Here is a 14,767-nt window from a genome sequence, read left to right as displayed (position 1 = left end):
GACAAGATTGGAGCTGCTGTGAAACCTCTTCCCACACTCAGAACACTCATAGGGCCTCTCCCCAGTGTGGATGCGCTGGTGGGTGATGAGGTGGGAGCTCCAGCTGAAGCACTTCCCACATTCCCCACACTCATAGGCCCATTCCCCAGTGTGGATCATCTGGTGGCAGATCAGGGTTTTCCTCTGTCTGAAGCTCTTCCCACACTCCAAGCACTTGTAGGGCTTCTCCCCATCCTGAAGCTGCTCATGGACCACCAGCTCAGAGCCCCGGCTGGATCTCCGGCCACCTTCCCGGCACAGGGTGGGTCTTTCCTCCTCAGAGCACCCTGGGATGGGTTTGGAGCCCCTCCTCCTGCGGGATCTCCTGGGATTTTCCTCCCCATTGGATTCCTGCACTATGGAGCTGCTCAAAATTGCCTCTTCCACAAGTTTCTGCCATGGGGATTTGTCCTCCCTGGTCTCCATCCTCAGCTCCTTGTCTGGGGGAGGAAGGACAAGGAGAGGATGGGATTTGCCTCCGTGCCAGAGGGAAGGGGAAGGAGATCCCCCCAGTGCGTCCCCGGCAGGACGGCGTCGGCAGCGGGGTTGTCCTGCAGCCGGGGGCCAGGCTGGGCTGGGAGATGGAGCAGGAGAGAGGGGGAAAGGGGCACTGACTTCCTCCTCACCTGCCTGGGTGTCATTGGAGATCTTCATCTTCTTCACAGCCTGCTTCTCCATCTCGCCAAGGTTTGGGATTGGGAAATCCTGGTTTGGGAAAAAATACAAGGAATGAGCACAATGAGTTTGATGGTTCCTTTTACCAAGCCCATCTCTAGAAGTCACCTGGGCATTTGAGGTGTCTTGGTTTGAAAGGTGTTTGCTAAGGAAGGCAGAAATCACCACTGAAATGGATAAAAATGTAAGCATCCCATGCCCTCCGAATTATTATAATCTTGAAACCAAAGTGCTCTCAGGTAACGTTATGGGAAAAGGAATGTAAGTTCTTTACTAAAGAAGGAAAATGAAAATGCAGCAGTATAAAAGAAAAAAACCAACAACAACAACAACAAAACAACCCACCAACAAAGTCAGAACCTTACAGCCCGTTGGTCAGAGTGTTGGAAGCAGTCTGATTAAATGGTGGTTGCAGTCCTCCTGGAGTGACTGATGTGGTTCTGTTGAAGCAATGATCCCATAGGAGATTGTAGCTTACCTCTGAAGTTCCGGTGCTGTAGATGGGTCTGGTCTCTCCTCTGGGAATCCAGTGGAGAAAGACTGCCTGTGGAGTTTAGATTCTCAGATTATATCCAGTCAGGAATACTTGGCTCCTCCCCCTGGGTGGAGCATCTCACAATGGGATGATGTCATTTTATCAGTCCTGCAGTGAGACTCAATGGCCCATTAACAGAAGATATCCCCCTGGAGGGAGGATGGGTGGTGGAAGAGATAAAGAGCACTGCCCCATCTGGTTTTAACAGCTGGCCCATTAACAGAAGATATCCCCCAGTTATGAGGGATGGGTCATGGAGGAGATAAAGAAAACTGCTCTACCAGGTTTTAACAAATGGTGATAGAATACATACTTTTGGTTACAACTTGCATTGCAACCCAAGACATGGAGTCCATATGAACCCCCCAAACACCAAGATTCAGCCCTGAAAATGCCTTCCAGGAGTTCCTCATCTCTGGTCTCACTCCTTTGGTGTTTAGGGGTTCCTCCCTGTCCCAGCTGCCGGGGGTCATACTTGTACTTTGGGTCCCCTGTCTGCTCAGTCCTTGAGCTCTTCAGGCTGCTGGGCGTGCCAGGAATCAAAAAAGTTCCCCCTGTTTCCATCTCCCCACTTAGGGATGCTGGGACCCGCCAGTATCCCTCCAAGGGGCATTTTCCACTCAGCTTTGAAGTTCTTCATTCTCCAAACATCCCCACCCAAAAAGCACAACACAAGAAGGATCCCCCCAGGATATCTGGGCTGAGCTCCCCCTCCCCGGTCACCTGTGGGATGGGGGGTGATGATCCCATAGGTGGGGGGGCTGTGAATTCAGGGAGTGCTTGACCTCATGCTTCCTTCTCCTTTCCCTGATCCTCCTTTGTCCCTCCTTCAGACTGAAGAAGATGCTCAAGGAGTCAGAAGCAAAACTCCAAGTCCCTTGGAGCATCAATCAGCCCCACTGAGGGCAGGGACTGCCCAAGGCTCCCCAGGGACTGGTGAGAGCAGATCCTGGAGACCAGGATTGCCGAGAGCCAAAGGCTCTGAGCAGGGAACTGCAATGCTGAGCAAGCCCTGGCTGGGTTGGAGGAAGCAGAAAGGCCAAGCCCTGAGCCCAGGCCTGGCCCAGCAGGGCCTGTCCCTCACGGGTGGCTCAAGGCTCTTTGTGGGGCAGTGGGATGTGAGGGGCAGAAAGGACAAATGCCATAAACCTGTGTGACACTCCAGATCCTTATGGAACCAAGGGGCCAGTGTGACACCATGGGAAGTTGTGGAACCAAGGGGATTGTTGTGGCACTCTTGGGCCCATGGAACCAAGGGACCAGTGGGACACTCTGGGGCCTTATGGAAACAAGAGGCCACTGTGAGCCTGCAGGGCTGTAACACCCCAGAACACTTCAATGCTGGTGGTAACCAAAGGTTCCTGTGCTTGAATTTGGTGCACAGGAGAAACAACAACCAGATCTTCTCAGCATGGACAGATGCAAAGAATATTCTTGGTAGGAAGGGACCCACAAGGACCATCAAGTCCAACTCTTAATATAATGGCCCACACAAGGATTGAACCCACAACCTCGGTGATACTGGCACCATGCTCTGACCAACTGAGCTAAGAGGTCAAAATGACACAAAATTTAACTGACGAAATACAGACAATCAAGGAACTATGGCAAAGGGTTTAATACAACATCCATCTGCACAAAGAACTCTTACCATAGCCTTAACTTTGCAAACTTAGCTCATTTAACCTAAAAAGTGTTAACCCTTAAGATTTTGGGTAACATTAAGATATCCAAAAATATTCCACGTACGTAGGATAGGAAGGAGAATAAAAAGAGACCAGAAAGACAGAAGATCTACAGAAAAACACTTCCAGAATGATCCCAGTCACTCCCACTACAATCTCAGTCACTCCCAGTATGAGCTGTTGCACCCAGCCACCCCCAGTATGGTTCCAGTCACACCCAGGCCCTCCCAGTATGATGCCAGTCATGGCCAGAGTGACTCCCTGTCACTCCCAGGATGGGCCCAGTTGTTCCCAGTCACCTCCAGTATGGTTCCAGTCCCAGCCAGCACCTTTGCAGTCACTCCCAGTATGATCCCAGCTAGTTCCAGTAGGATCCCAGTATGACCCAGCATGGGCACAGCTGCTCCCAGGATTATCCAGTGTGGTTCCAGTTGTTCCCATTTACCTGCACTGTGGCTTCAGTCTCTCCCAGTATATCCCAGTTGCTCTCAATCACTCCTCAGGTGTTTCCAGCCTGATCCCAGTTGCTCCCAGCCACTCCCAGTCACGCTGAGTGCAGTCCCAGTTGCTGCCAGTATGGTCCCAGTCTTGCCCAGCATGGCCCAACTGCTCCCACTGTGATCCCAGTAGGATGCCAGTTACCCTCAGGATGGTTCCAGTTGCTCCCTGTTCCTACCAGTGTGATTCCAGTTGCACCCAGTTGGCCCCAGTATAGTTCCAGTTGCTCCCCAGATGATCCCAGCTGCTCCCTGCAAAGTCCCAGTCATGCCCAGCTGGAGTTGCCCCCAGTGTAGACCCTGTCACTCCCAGTTGTTCCCAGTTGTCCCCAGCATGGTTCCCATTGTTCCCAGTGTGTTTTCAGTCATCCCCAGTATGATCACAGACACTCCCAGTATATCCCAGCTGCCCTCAGCATGTCCATAGCCATTCCCAGACACTCCTAGTAATCCCAGTTAGGTGCTTGTTATCCCAGTATGATCTCAGGCCCAGTATATCCCAGTCAAGCTGGGATTCACTCCCTGAATTCACAGCCCCCCCATCCATGGGATCAACACCCCCCCTATCCCACAGGTGACCAGGGAGGGGGAGCTCGGCCCAGATATCCTGGGGGCTTCCTGGGTTGGGTTTTTGGGGGTGATTGTTGGAGAATGAAGAACACCAAGGCTGAGAAGAAAATGTCCTTTAGGGGGACATTTGGGGTTCCCAGTGGCAGCTGCTGGCAGAGGCAGCCTGGAGGAGCAGAGCCCTGTGTCCCCGAGGACCCCAAAGTGGGGAGCCCAGAGAGGAGGAGCGCCATGATTTGTGGGACCCTCAATTAAATAGAGAGGGGCAGGGGGGTCTCCTTGGACCCCCTGCACCCCCAACTAGGGAATAAGGGGAGCAGGGACCATGGGACCCCAAAAACTTCCAGCATCCCTAAGTGGGGAGATGGAAATGGGAGGAAGTTTTCAAATTCCTGGCACTCCAAGCAAGAGGTCAGGGACCGAGTGGACAGGGGACCCACAGTACAAGCGTGACCCCCAGCAGCTGGGACAGGGGTGAAAGCCTGAACACCAAAAGGGAGAGAACAGAGATGGAACTAGAACTCCTGGGAGGCATTTTCAGGGCCAGATTTTGGTGGTGTAAAATTTTTATGTACCCCATGTCTTGGGTTGCAATGCAAGATGTAACCAAAAGTATGTATTCTATCACTATCTGTTAAAACCTTGTAGGGCAGTTTTCTTTATCTCTTTCATGACCCATCCCTCATAACTGGGGGATGTCTCCTGTTAATGGGCCAGCTGTTAAAACCAGGTGGGGCAGTGTTCTTTATCTCTTCCACCACCCATCCTTCCTCCAGGGGGATATCTTCTGTTAATGGGCCATTGAGTCTCACTGCAGGACTGATAAAATGACATCATCCCATTGTGAGATGCTCCACCCAGGGGGAGGAGCCAAGTATTCCTGCAAGAATATAATCAGAGCATCAAAGCACCACAGGCAGTCTTTCTCCACTGGATTCCCAGAGGAGAGACCAGACCCATCTACAGCACCGGAACTTCAGAGGTAAGCTACAATATTCTACAGGATCACTGCTTCAACAGAACCACATCAGTCACTCCAGGAGGAATGCAGCCACTATTTAATCAGACTGCTACCAGCACCCTGACCAACAGGGTGTCAGGTTGTATTCTGACTCTCTCAGAGTGCTGATTTTTTGTTGTTTTTTTTCTTTTGTACTGCTGCATTTTCATTTTTCTTCCTTTAGTAAAGAACTATTATTTCTATTCCTATATCTTTATCTGAGAGCACTTTGATATCAAGATTATAATAATTTGGAGAGGGTTGTTGCTTACATTTTTATCAATTTCAATGGTGGTTTCTGCCTTCCTTAGCAAACACCTTTCCTTTCAAACCAAGACCCCCCAGATACCCAGGGACTTCTAGAGAGGGACTTGGACAGAGGGACCTTCAAATTCAACGTGCTCATTCATTGTTCTCTCCCGAACCAGAATTTCCCATTCCCAAACCTTGGCTGGATGGAGAAGGAGGCTGCGAGAAAGAGGAAGATGCCCCAGGACACCCAGGCAGGTGAGGAGGAAGTCAGTGCCCCTTTCCCCCTCTCTCCTGCTCCATCTCCCAGCCCAGCCTGGCCCCCGGCTGCAGGACAACCCCGCTGCCGACGCCGTCCTGCCGGGGACGCACTGGGGGGATCTCCTTCCCCTTCCCTCTGGCACGGAGGCAAATCCCATCCTCTCCTTGTCCTTCCTCCCCCAGACAAGGAGCTGAGGATGGAGACCAGGGAGGACAAATCCCCGCAGCAGAACCTCGTGGAAGAGGCCGTTTTCAGCGGTACCACAGTGCAGGAATCCAACAGGGAGGAAAAGCCCCAGAGATCCCGCAGGAGGAGGGGCTCCAAACCCATCCCAGGGTGCTCTGAGGAGGAAAGACCCACCCTGTGCCGGGAAGGCGGCCGGAGATCCAGCCGGGGCTCTGAGCTGGTGGTCCATGAGCAGCTTCAGAATGGGGAGAAGCGCTACAAGTGCTTGGAGTGTGGGAAGAGCTTCAGACAGAGGAAAACCCTGATCCGCCACCAGATGATTCACACTGGGGAATGGGCCTACGAGTGTGAGGAATGTGGGAAGGGCTTCAGCTGCAGCTCCCACCTCATCATCCACCAGCGCATCCACACTGGGGAGAGGCCCTACGAGTGTTCTGAGTGTGGGAAGAGGTTTCACAGCAGCTCCAATCTTGTCCTGCACCAGCGAATTCACACGGATGAGAGGCCCTTCCGCTGCCCCGACTGTGGGGAGGGCTTCAAGCAAAACTCCAACCTCATCACCCACCGGCGCATCCACACTGGGGAGAGGCCCTACGAGTGTGGGGAATGTGGGAAGAGCTTCAGCCACAGATCCAACCTCAATACCCACAAACACATCCACACTGGGGAGAGGCCTTACAAGTGTCCCCAGTGTGGGAAGAGCTTCTCAGACAGGTCTAACTTTGGCAGACACCAACGGAGGCACCGGTAAGGGAAGCCCTGCAAGTGCCTCAAAATACAGGAAGAGCTTTGTGCACTGCTCCAGCTTCATCCGCCCATGGAGGATCCACATTGGGAAGAGACCTGGTGATCAATGTTCCCTGGGATCCATGCTGGGAAGATACCTGTACCTTTTCCTGCCCATGGCAATGTCATGATGTGGGATCAAGGAATGTGAGACTGTGATCATGGTCCATTATATTCAATCCCATCTCAGGTCATTGCCAGGGGCAGGAAAAGGACTCCCTCTCTCTCACCAGAGGAGAAGAGTGTCCTTTCTTGGCAGGAGGAAATACATGGCCAGGAAGAGTCAGTTGGTGGTATTTTAGTTTTCCCTGTGAATGGTTTGTCTTATCCTTTCTGTTACCAAAATTGTTTCTGTTCCTGTTTTTGCCTTATCTCGTTGCTGTTCTCAATAAATTGTTCTTTTCCCAGCCTGGGATCTTTGCCTTTTGTGCTTTCCATGGGAGGTGGGAGGGAAGCGAGCAGCAGCGCGGTTTCAGCAGGAGCAGGAAATTGGGGAATGCCATTCCTGAAGCCCAGCCCATGGAAACCGAGCATCCCAGCTGGTGCCAGGCCTGATTGCCATGGCAGCAGCCTTGGGAGCAGGTCCCTGGCTGGGGGCTGCGGGAACCTCTTCCCTCTGGTGCCCAGGGACAGGAGTGCAGGGAGCGGCTGGAGCTGAGGCGGGCAGGTTTAGGCTGGATGTGAGGAAAAGGTTTTTCCCGCGAGGCTGCTGGGGCACTGAACAGGCTCCCCAGGGAAGGCTCCCAGCTCCAGGGCTGGCTGAGCTCCAGCAGCGTTTGGCCAGCGCTGCCAGGCCCAGGCTGGGATTGTTGGGGTGTCCTGTGCAGGGCCAGCAGTTGGACTGGAGGATCCCCATGGCTCCCTCCCAACTCAGCCAATTCTGTGGCTCTGGGATCCCATGAGCCTGAGGATGGGACTGCAAATGGTTGCCATGGCAATGGACTCTGGCTCCAGGCCTGAGCTGGTGTCCATGGCAACCACCCTTGGCATGGGGTCTCCATGGAGCTGCCAAGGGACTGACCATAGCAACAGGGGCTGTGATGGTTGTCATGGAAACAGACCATAACAATGGGTCAGATGTTGCCATGGGAACAGACCACAGCAGGGAGACAGCTCTGGCCAGGAGCAGCTCCTGAGCACAGCCCAGCAGGGCTGGGGCCCTGCCAGGGCAGCTCAGGGACACAGAGAGCAGGCCCAGACAGAGCTGCCAGGGGCTCAGCACTGGCAGGGGCTGTGGGATGTTCCAGAGGGGGCTGTGTCACAGCAGCACCTCTGTGGCTGTGTCCTGAAGCCCCAGAGCAGCTGTGATGTCAGAAAGGGGCTGTGTGACAGCTCCGAGTGGGCTGTGTGAGGTCACAGATGGGACTGTGACATCCCAGAGTTTGTTGTGTGAGGTCACTGAGCAGCTACGGCATCACAGAGGAGATCTGTGACATCACAGTGCAGGTTGTGACATTGTAGTGTGGCTGCATGACATCACAGCATGGTCTGGGTGATATCACTTAGTGGGTGGTGATATCACAGAGAGGACTATGACACTAGAGGTTAGATAAAGAATATCACAGAGAGGGTTGTGACATCACTGAGCAGACTGTGACACCACATGGTGGTGATATGAAATCCTAAAGTGGGCAGTGACATCATAGAAGAGCCATGTGACATCTCAGGACAGGTTGTATGACATCACAATACTGACTGTGACATCACAGAGTGAACTATGACATCAAATGTTGCTGTGTGATATCACAGGAGGATATGTGATATCACGAGGTGGTTTTGTGGCATATAGGAAGAGATGTGACATCACAGAAATGTGGTGTGACATCCCAGAGCAGGTTGTGTGACACCACTGAGTGGGCTGTGACATCACAGGTGGCTGTGTGACATCTCGAGGTCACTGGGGAGGTCACTCTGCCCCAACCTCCCTCACAGTTTCCCCCAGAGAAGTCCAACGCTGCCCTTGGAGCAGCCTGTCTGCACAGAAACACTTCCAGGGCTCTCTGCATTTCCCTTCCCTCACTCTTGCCTCACTCACACACCTCCCAACAACCCACTTGGTGCTTTCAGCTGCAAGGAGTTCAAAGCTTGTCTGTCCTTCAGCAGCTGCTCTAATTCTGCCTTCAGCCAACTCTGGGGTTGTGTTTATTGTAGAACTCCCTGTGTGTCTGAAACATTCCTTGTGTGGCTCTGCCTTGGGGAAGGGGAACCTCCTTGGTGGCACCTTGGGCTTGGCACACACTTGAGGAGGGTGTCTGTTTTCCATGGGGAAACTCAGCAGTTTTAGATTGCTAAAATCAAAGAAGGAAAACCCCTCTTTGCCTGAGTGCAGCCAGTTCTGTGAGCAAAGCAGGTCCCAGGGGAGTGAGGAGAGACAGGATGGGGCTGGGGAATGTGGAGCAAGGTTGTCCCCACTGGGTCAGACCTCAAGGCACAGCTTCTCTGACCTGGCCACACCTCCTTAGGAGAGACCCTGGATCAATATCCATCACTGAATGCTGCAATCACCTCTGCTCTAAAGAGAACAGGAATAAAAGACACCCTTTATAATAGGAATACATATTTCTTAGAAGCTCTTTGAACTATTTCTCCATAACTGTTGTAGGAAACTTTCCTAAGAACTGCACCAGACCAGAGGGAAATCAAGGCACAGCCATGGTTTGTTAGGACTTGCTTGATCCTAATGAGCCCCGTGGTGCATTTGGAGCTGAGCCCTTGAACCTCAGGGCCTGAGAGGAGATTGCACAAACCTTTCCAGGAGTCCAAGTCAGAGGAAACACCCAAAGTGTCTCGAAGCATTAATGGGTCCCACTGAGGTCCATCCCCAACACAGGCTCCTCATGGACTCCTTGGAGGAGAGAACTGGAGGCCAGGATTGCACAAAAACCTCCCAGAGACTCAGTGTGGGAAGGAAAATCCAAAGTAGCTGAAAAAGCCCTGAGTATCTCAAAGTATTGATGAGCCCCACTGAGTGTCAATGCAAAGCTCCCAAGGGACTTGTTAAAGCAGATAATTGGGGCCAGGATTGCACAAACTAATCAGAGACTCAGGGTGGGAAGGAAAAAGGAAAGTGCCTTAAGAACTGAAGTACCTTGAAGCATTAATGAGCCCCACTGAGTGTTGTTACTGACAAAGGCTCTCAAGGGACTAATTACAGCAGATAATTGGAGGCCAGGATTGCACAAAGCTCTCAGAGACTCCAAAGCAAAAGCCAAAGTCCTTTGAAAAAGCTGCAGTCCCTGGAGCATGAAGGAGCCCCCAGGGCCATTCCTGAGCAAGGCTCCCCAGGGACTCCTTCCAGCAGATCCCTGAGGCCACTGGCATGTGGGCTAGGGGGGATGCTGAGGGCAGGCCAAGGGGGTGACAGTGGCCAGCCTTGCTGGGGCTGTGCCAGGAGGCCCCAGGGCCTCAGGACAAGGTGTCTCCTCACAGCCCTTGCTGGCACAGCATTGGCTGCTGTGGCCCAGGGCACCAAGCCTTGGCTTCTCTTTGTCCCCAGCTGTCATCAGTGCCTCCAGTGCTCTGCTCTGCCTGGGGCCTGGGGACACTTTCTCAGTCACGTCCCTCAGTGGGACCCATTAAAAGTGAAAGAAACTTTGGAGTTGGATTCTGACTTGGAGTTCTTGAGAGGTTTCTTCCCCTCCCTGTCAGGGACTGATGTTCAGGGCCTCAGCACAAAGCCCCAAGAGGCTCATTAAAGTCCTGCTGCTGTGTCTGTGCTGCTGAGCTGGGCCGGGCTCCTGGCACAGAGGCAGCTCCTGGAAACCAAGAAGAGCTTCAAAAGCACATTTCTCTTGCTGAGCAGCTCTTCTGCCAGCCCAGCAGGGCTGGGGCACTGCCTGCAGCCACCCTGGGCACAGCCCAGAGGCACAGAGAGCTTCAATCAGTCAGGGCTGGGAAGGTGCTGAGAAGTGCCTGGGGCAGAATCCCTGCCAGCCCTTGGCACAGGAAGCCTCTGGCTGCAGGACAATGCAGCTGCAGCTCCTGGAGCCATCTCCTAAAGCTAGAACATGCCAGTGCCTACAGACCCTGTGAGTACATTCTCTGCCTGTCCCTTGTGCAGAGCAGCCAGGGGTGCCCAGGGCTGTCCTGCAGAGCAGGGTCCTGCAGCCCAGGGCGCTGTGCTGGGGCAGGGACTCTGCTGCCTGCCAGGGACAGCTCTCAGCCGGCCCGGGGAGCTGCTCCCAGCGCTGGGGAGAAGCTGTGGGGGGAAGGAGCCGCCCTGAGCAGGGCAGGGGCTGCTGCTGAGAGGGGCTGTGTGGGGCAGGGCTGCTCCCAGCTCCAGACCTGCCTGGCCACAGCTCCAGAGGACACTTCCCAAAAGAGGGTGAGACTGGAATTGCTGTAAAGATCAGGAGCTTTCCTGAGACTGTTTTCAATGTCTTGCTTTAAGCAGGGTGGGAAAGCTGGGATGATGACAAAAAGATTTTTGCTTTTTATATATGTTTAATATATTTTTAGATCTGTAAACTATTATTATATAGTTATAAAATGATAATCCTTAATTAACTCTATTAAACTACTATTATATACTTATATAACTATTATCTTTAATTAATTCTGGTATGTTTCCTAACCTTTCTCTTAGATTTTAGAACTGTAATCTCATCTTCTAAATAGATTTCTGAAATACTGTATAGTCTTATCATCAGGGAGAGGAGCTACAAGAAGAACATTTTGTTTTTTAACCAGAATATGAACAGTCATAACAAAAAGTGGGGCAAAGAAACCCTTGGACCTACTCCAGTGGGTTGACCCTGGGGTGTGTAACTGGGGCAGCTGAATCTCCTATTGAATGTTTCTGTTAAATATCCTAATTAATCAATCTTAATAAATTGTTGAAATAAGGGGCCAGGTGTGCCTCAACCCCACTGGGACACCTGGAAGTTTCCAATAAAGGTCTGGTTTTTACTTTACTGTTCTAACACTGTTGCAAAGGTTTGGGTTTTTTTTTCTCTTTTGATTATAGACAACGAAGGGGATGAGAGAAGCAGAAGAGGAATTGTAATCCCAGAATCACAGAACATTCTGAGTTGAAGGGGACACACCAGGATCAGCAAAGTAATGTTTGAACATGTACAGAGATGCCAGAATTGTAAGTTTGGGTGCTCAGTCTCTCTGCTGGGAGGCTCCTAAACAGCCTAAATGCACTGCTCTGATATTGTCATTGGTATCTGGGGCTCTCAGGGAGGCTCTGGCATCTGCAGCAGCTGAGTCAGGCCCTGCCCTTGGGATTGCTGCCAGGCAGGTGTGTCCATGGGAATGGGGTGTCCCAGCTTCCCTGTGACCTGTGGGGCTGTGGGCAAAGCAGTCCATGGCAAAGGGGAATGAGCTGAGCCCCCTCCCTGAGATCCCATCATGGGCACACCTGGGGATCTCCTTGCTGTGTCCTTCCAAGCTCTGAGCTGCCCTCCTGGCTGCAAATCTGTGCCAGAGCCTCTCAGAGTTCCCTGAATGTCCCACGGGGAAGGGCAGAGATGCCACAGCTGAGGAAATGCTGTTGGCTCTGCCAAGGGAGCCGTGAGTGTCCTTGGCAGAGGGGGGTGCTGAGACCTTGCCCAGAGACCTTTAGAGAGGATGAGACATTCAGGGATCCCTCTGCTCTGGGCAGGGTCTGGTTTATGCCAGGGTGACACAGGAGTGTGATTGTGCTCTGATTCCAGCCAAAGGTGCAAACCCAGGGCAGTTGGGAACAACCCCATCCAGCCCCTCACCTTCCCTAAGCCACAGGGAATCCTTTGCCTCTCGTGTCTCAGTGGGAAATTCTGAGTGCAGCAGAAATGCTGGGGATTTCTGACCTCAGAGAACCAGGAATGATCTCTGGGCAGTAAAACAATTCCTAAAACCAACTCCTGCTATACTTTAGAAGTGTGTGTGCAGATGGCAACAAGCCCTTCTGCATTAGGAGTGATTCCCCTGACAAATCCTGAATTTCCAGCCTTGTCCCTCTCCTGCATGGCCATAAACCCAAGCAGCAGGGCAGGGATGGCTCCTGGAGAGCCCCAGGCACAGGCCTGGCTGCTCCTGGCACACTCAGACAGCACAGCTGGAGCTCAGGCAGGGACCTGGGTGAAGTTTTCCCAGAGCAGAAACAAGGGTGGGTGAGTCCTAGCGGGATAATCTACAGGGAATGGCCCAAGTTTGGCTCAAAGCAGCCTCTCCTGACTTGTCACTGTCCTTTGTCCATGAACAGGTCCCCACATGCAGCCACAGCAAATGTCCAACAGCAGCTCCAGCAGCCACTTCCTCCTGCTGGCATTGGCAGACACGCGGCAGCTGCAGCTCCTGCACTTCTGCCTCTTCCTGGGCATCTCCCTGGCTGCCCTCCTGGGCAACGGCCTCATCATCAGCGCCGTAGCCTGCAGCCACCACCTGCACAGCCCCATGTTCTTCTTCCTGCTCAACCTGGCCCTCACTGACCTGGGCTCCATCTGCACCACTGTGCCCAAAGCCATGCACAATTCCCTCTGGGACACCAGGCACATCTCCTACACAGGATGTGCTGCACAGCTCTTTTTCTTTCTGTTCTTCATCTCAGCAGAGCTTTCCCTGCTGACCATCATGTGCTACGACCGCTACGTGTCCATCTGCAAACCCCTGCACTACGGGACCCTCCTGGGCAGCAGAGCTTGTGCCCACATGGCAGCAGCTGCCTGGGCCAGTGCCTTTCTCTATTCACTGCTGCACACAGCCAATACATTTTCCCTGCCGCTCTGCCACGACAGTGCCTTGGGCCAGTTCTTCTGTGAAATCCCACAGATCCTCAAGCTCTCCTGCTCCAATTCCTACACTAGAGAACTTGGGCTCATTGCAGTCAGTGCCTGTTTAGCACTTGGTTGTTTTGTGTTCATTGTTTTCTCCTATGTGCAGATCTTCAGGGCTGTGCTGAGGATCCCCTCTGAGCAGGGACGGCACAAAGCCTTTTCCACCTGCCTCCCTCACCTGGCTGTGGTCTCCCTGTTCCTCAGCACTGGCACGTTTTCTCACCTGAAGCCCCCCTCCATCTCCTCCCCATCCCTGGATCTCGCAGTGTCAGTTCTGTACTCGGTGGTGCCTCCAGCCCTGAACCCCCTCATCTACAGCCTGAGGAACCAGGAGCTCAAGGCTGCAGTGTGGAGAATGATGACTGGATGGTTTCAGAAACATTAAACTGCTGGCCAATTTCTGCAAATCACTTTTAATAAAAGTTATCTTTGATACTTCTTATTGGTTTAATTTTGGAGGGTCTTTTCTGTTGTTTTACTTTTCAATATTGTCCACAATAAAATGTCATTGTTTTGTGCCATTTCTCATTTTGTTTCTCCCTCCATCTTCCCTGTGGCCACAGACTGTGCCAATGAGGGGCTGTGCTCTTGATGGCTTTCAATGAATGAAAGGATCTCCCAGCAAAGTTTTCTCCAGAGATGCCCCTTTTGTTCCCTTCTCTGGAGCTGCAGCAGCAGTGTCTGTGTGCAGAGCTGGGGGCAGATCAGTGCTGGCACAGCAGCTGTGCCCAGGAGCAGCAGCACTTGGTGTTGCCAGTGCTGCTCCCGTGCCACTGCCCCGCTGCCCTCCTGGCCCTGGTGTTGCTGCAGGGCCTGAGTGCTCTCGGGGCCGGGCACAGCCCTGGGGGTGGCAGTGCCGGGGCTGCAGCAGGGACAGGCCATGGGCACTGCTGGGGCAGCGCTGACGCCTCAGGGCAGGGCCTGGGGGCTCCAGGCTCCTTGCCCAGGCTCTCTCAAGAACACGGCCAGGACAAAGCTCAGCACAGAAAACCCCCGTGAGCAGCCCCAGGCTGGCCGTGGGCAGGCTGGGGGCAAACAGCATGGCTGGGGCTCTGCAAGGTCCCTGGGGGAGACGGGAAGGAGCAGCAGAGCAGGGGCTGATCCATCCCCACTGCGCTGGACACCCCAGGGCAGCGTCCCAGAGCGTCCTCATGGAGCTGCCAACAACATCCCCCTGTGCAGCCCTGGCCGCTCCCCCAGCTCAGAGAGGTGCCGCATCCTTGCAGGCACATGTCATGAATAAAATCTCTCAAGAAATCCACCCAGGATAAAATACTGTGTTTAGTTAGGTACAGTTAATGTTCTTATCCCATTTGTAAACCTTGTACCCCTTGTTTACTCTGATGGTTATTAGTAATGTTAATTACTTACCAGTTTCTGAAGTGTTTTAAAGGTTCTTATGAGACATTCCTGTACCCTTTCCCCTTACTTCCCTGCTACCTTGTAACAGAGCTGCTCCCATGGGGGCTAAATCCAACTAACAAAAGCAACCCATTAGAAAGGTATGCCACAGAACCAGGCAACT

At 52.9% G+C, this 14,767-nt stretch overlaps 3 protein-coding genes across 3 annotated transcripts in view; 2 read left to right on the top strand and 1 right to left on the bottom strand.

Moving 5' to 3' along the window:
* The window catches only part of LOC147646604 (uncharacterized), a 518,783-nt gene that overhangs the window by 262,979 nt on the left and 241,037 nt on the right, over positions 1 to 14,767 (bottom strand). The window lies entirely within an intron of this gene.
* LOC147646611 (uncharacterized) overlaps positions 1 to 14,767 on the top strand; it is a 212,429-nt gene that overhangs the window by 161,290 nt on the left and 36,372 nt on the right. Inside the window, exon 6 of the mRNA XM_086873151.1 lies at positions 5,899 to 6,409. Within this exon, the coding sequence (XP_086729277.1) occupies positions 5,899 to 6,409 (511 nt within the window). The remainder of the gene's footprint in view (positions 1 to 5,898; positions 6,410 to 14,767) is intronic.
* Positions 5,134 to 13,907, top strand: LOC147646613 (olfactory receptor 14J1-like). Its single transcript, XM_086873205.1, has 3 exons — positions 5,134 to 10,509; positions 11,448 to 11,573; positions 12,672 to 13,907. The coding sequence occupies exons 2-3, from the start codon at positions 11,543 to 11,545 to the stop codon at positions 13,625 to 13,627; spliced, it is 987 nt and encodes a 328-aa protein (XP_086729331.1). The 5' UTR covers positions 5,134 to 10,509; positions 11,448 to 11,542; the 3' UTR covers positions 13,628 to 13,907.

This window comes from Cyanistes caeruleus, unplaced genomic scaffold (genome assembly GCF_971803275.1).
Source record: "Cyanistes caeruleus unplaced genomic scaffold, bCyaCae1.hap1.1 HAP1_SCAFFOLD_89, whole genome shotgun sequence".
Taxonomy (NCBI): domain Eukaryota; kingdom Metazoa; phylum Chordata; class Aves; order Passeriformes; family Paridae; genus Cyanistes; species Cyanistes caeruleus.
This window is presented reverse-complemented; position numbering and strand designations above follow the sequence as displayed.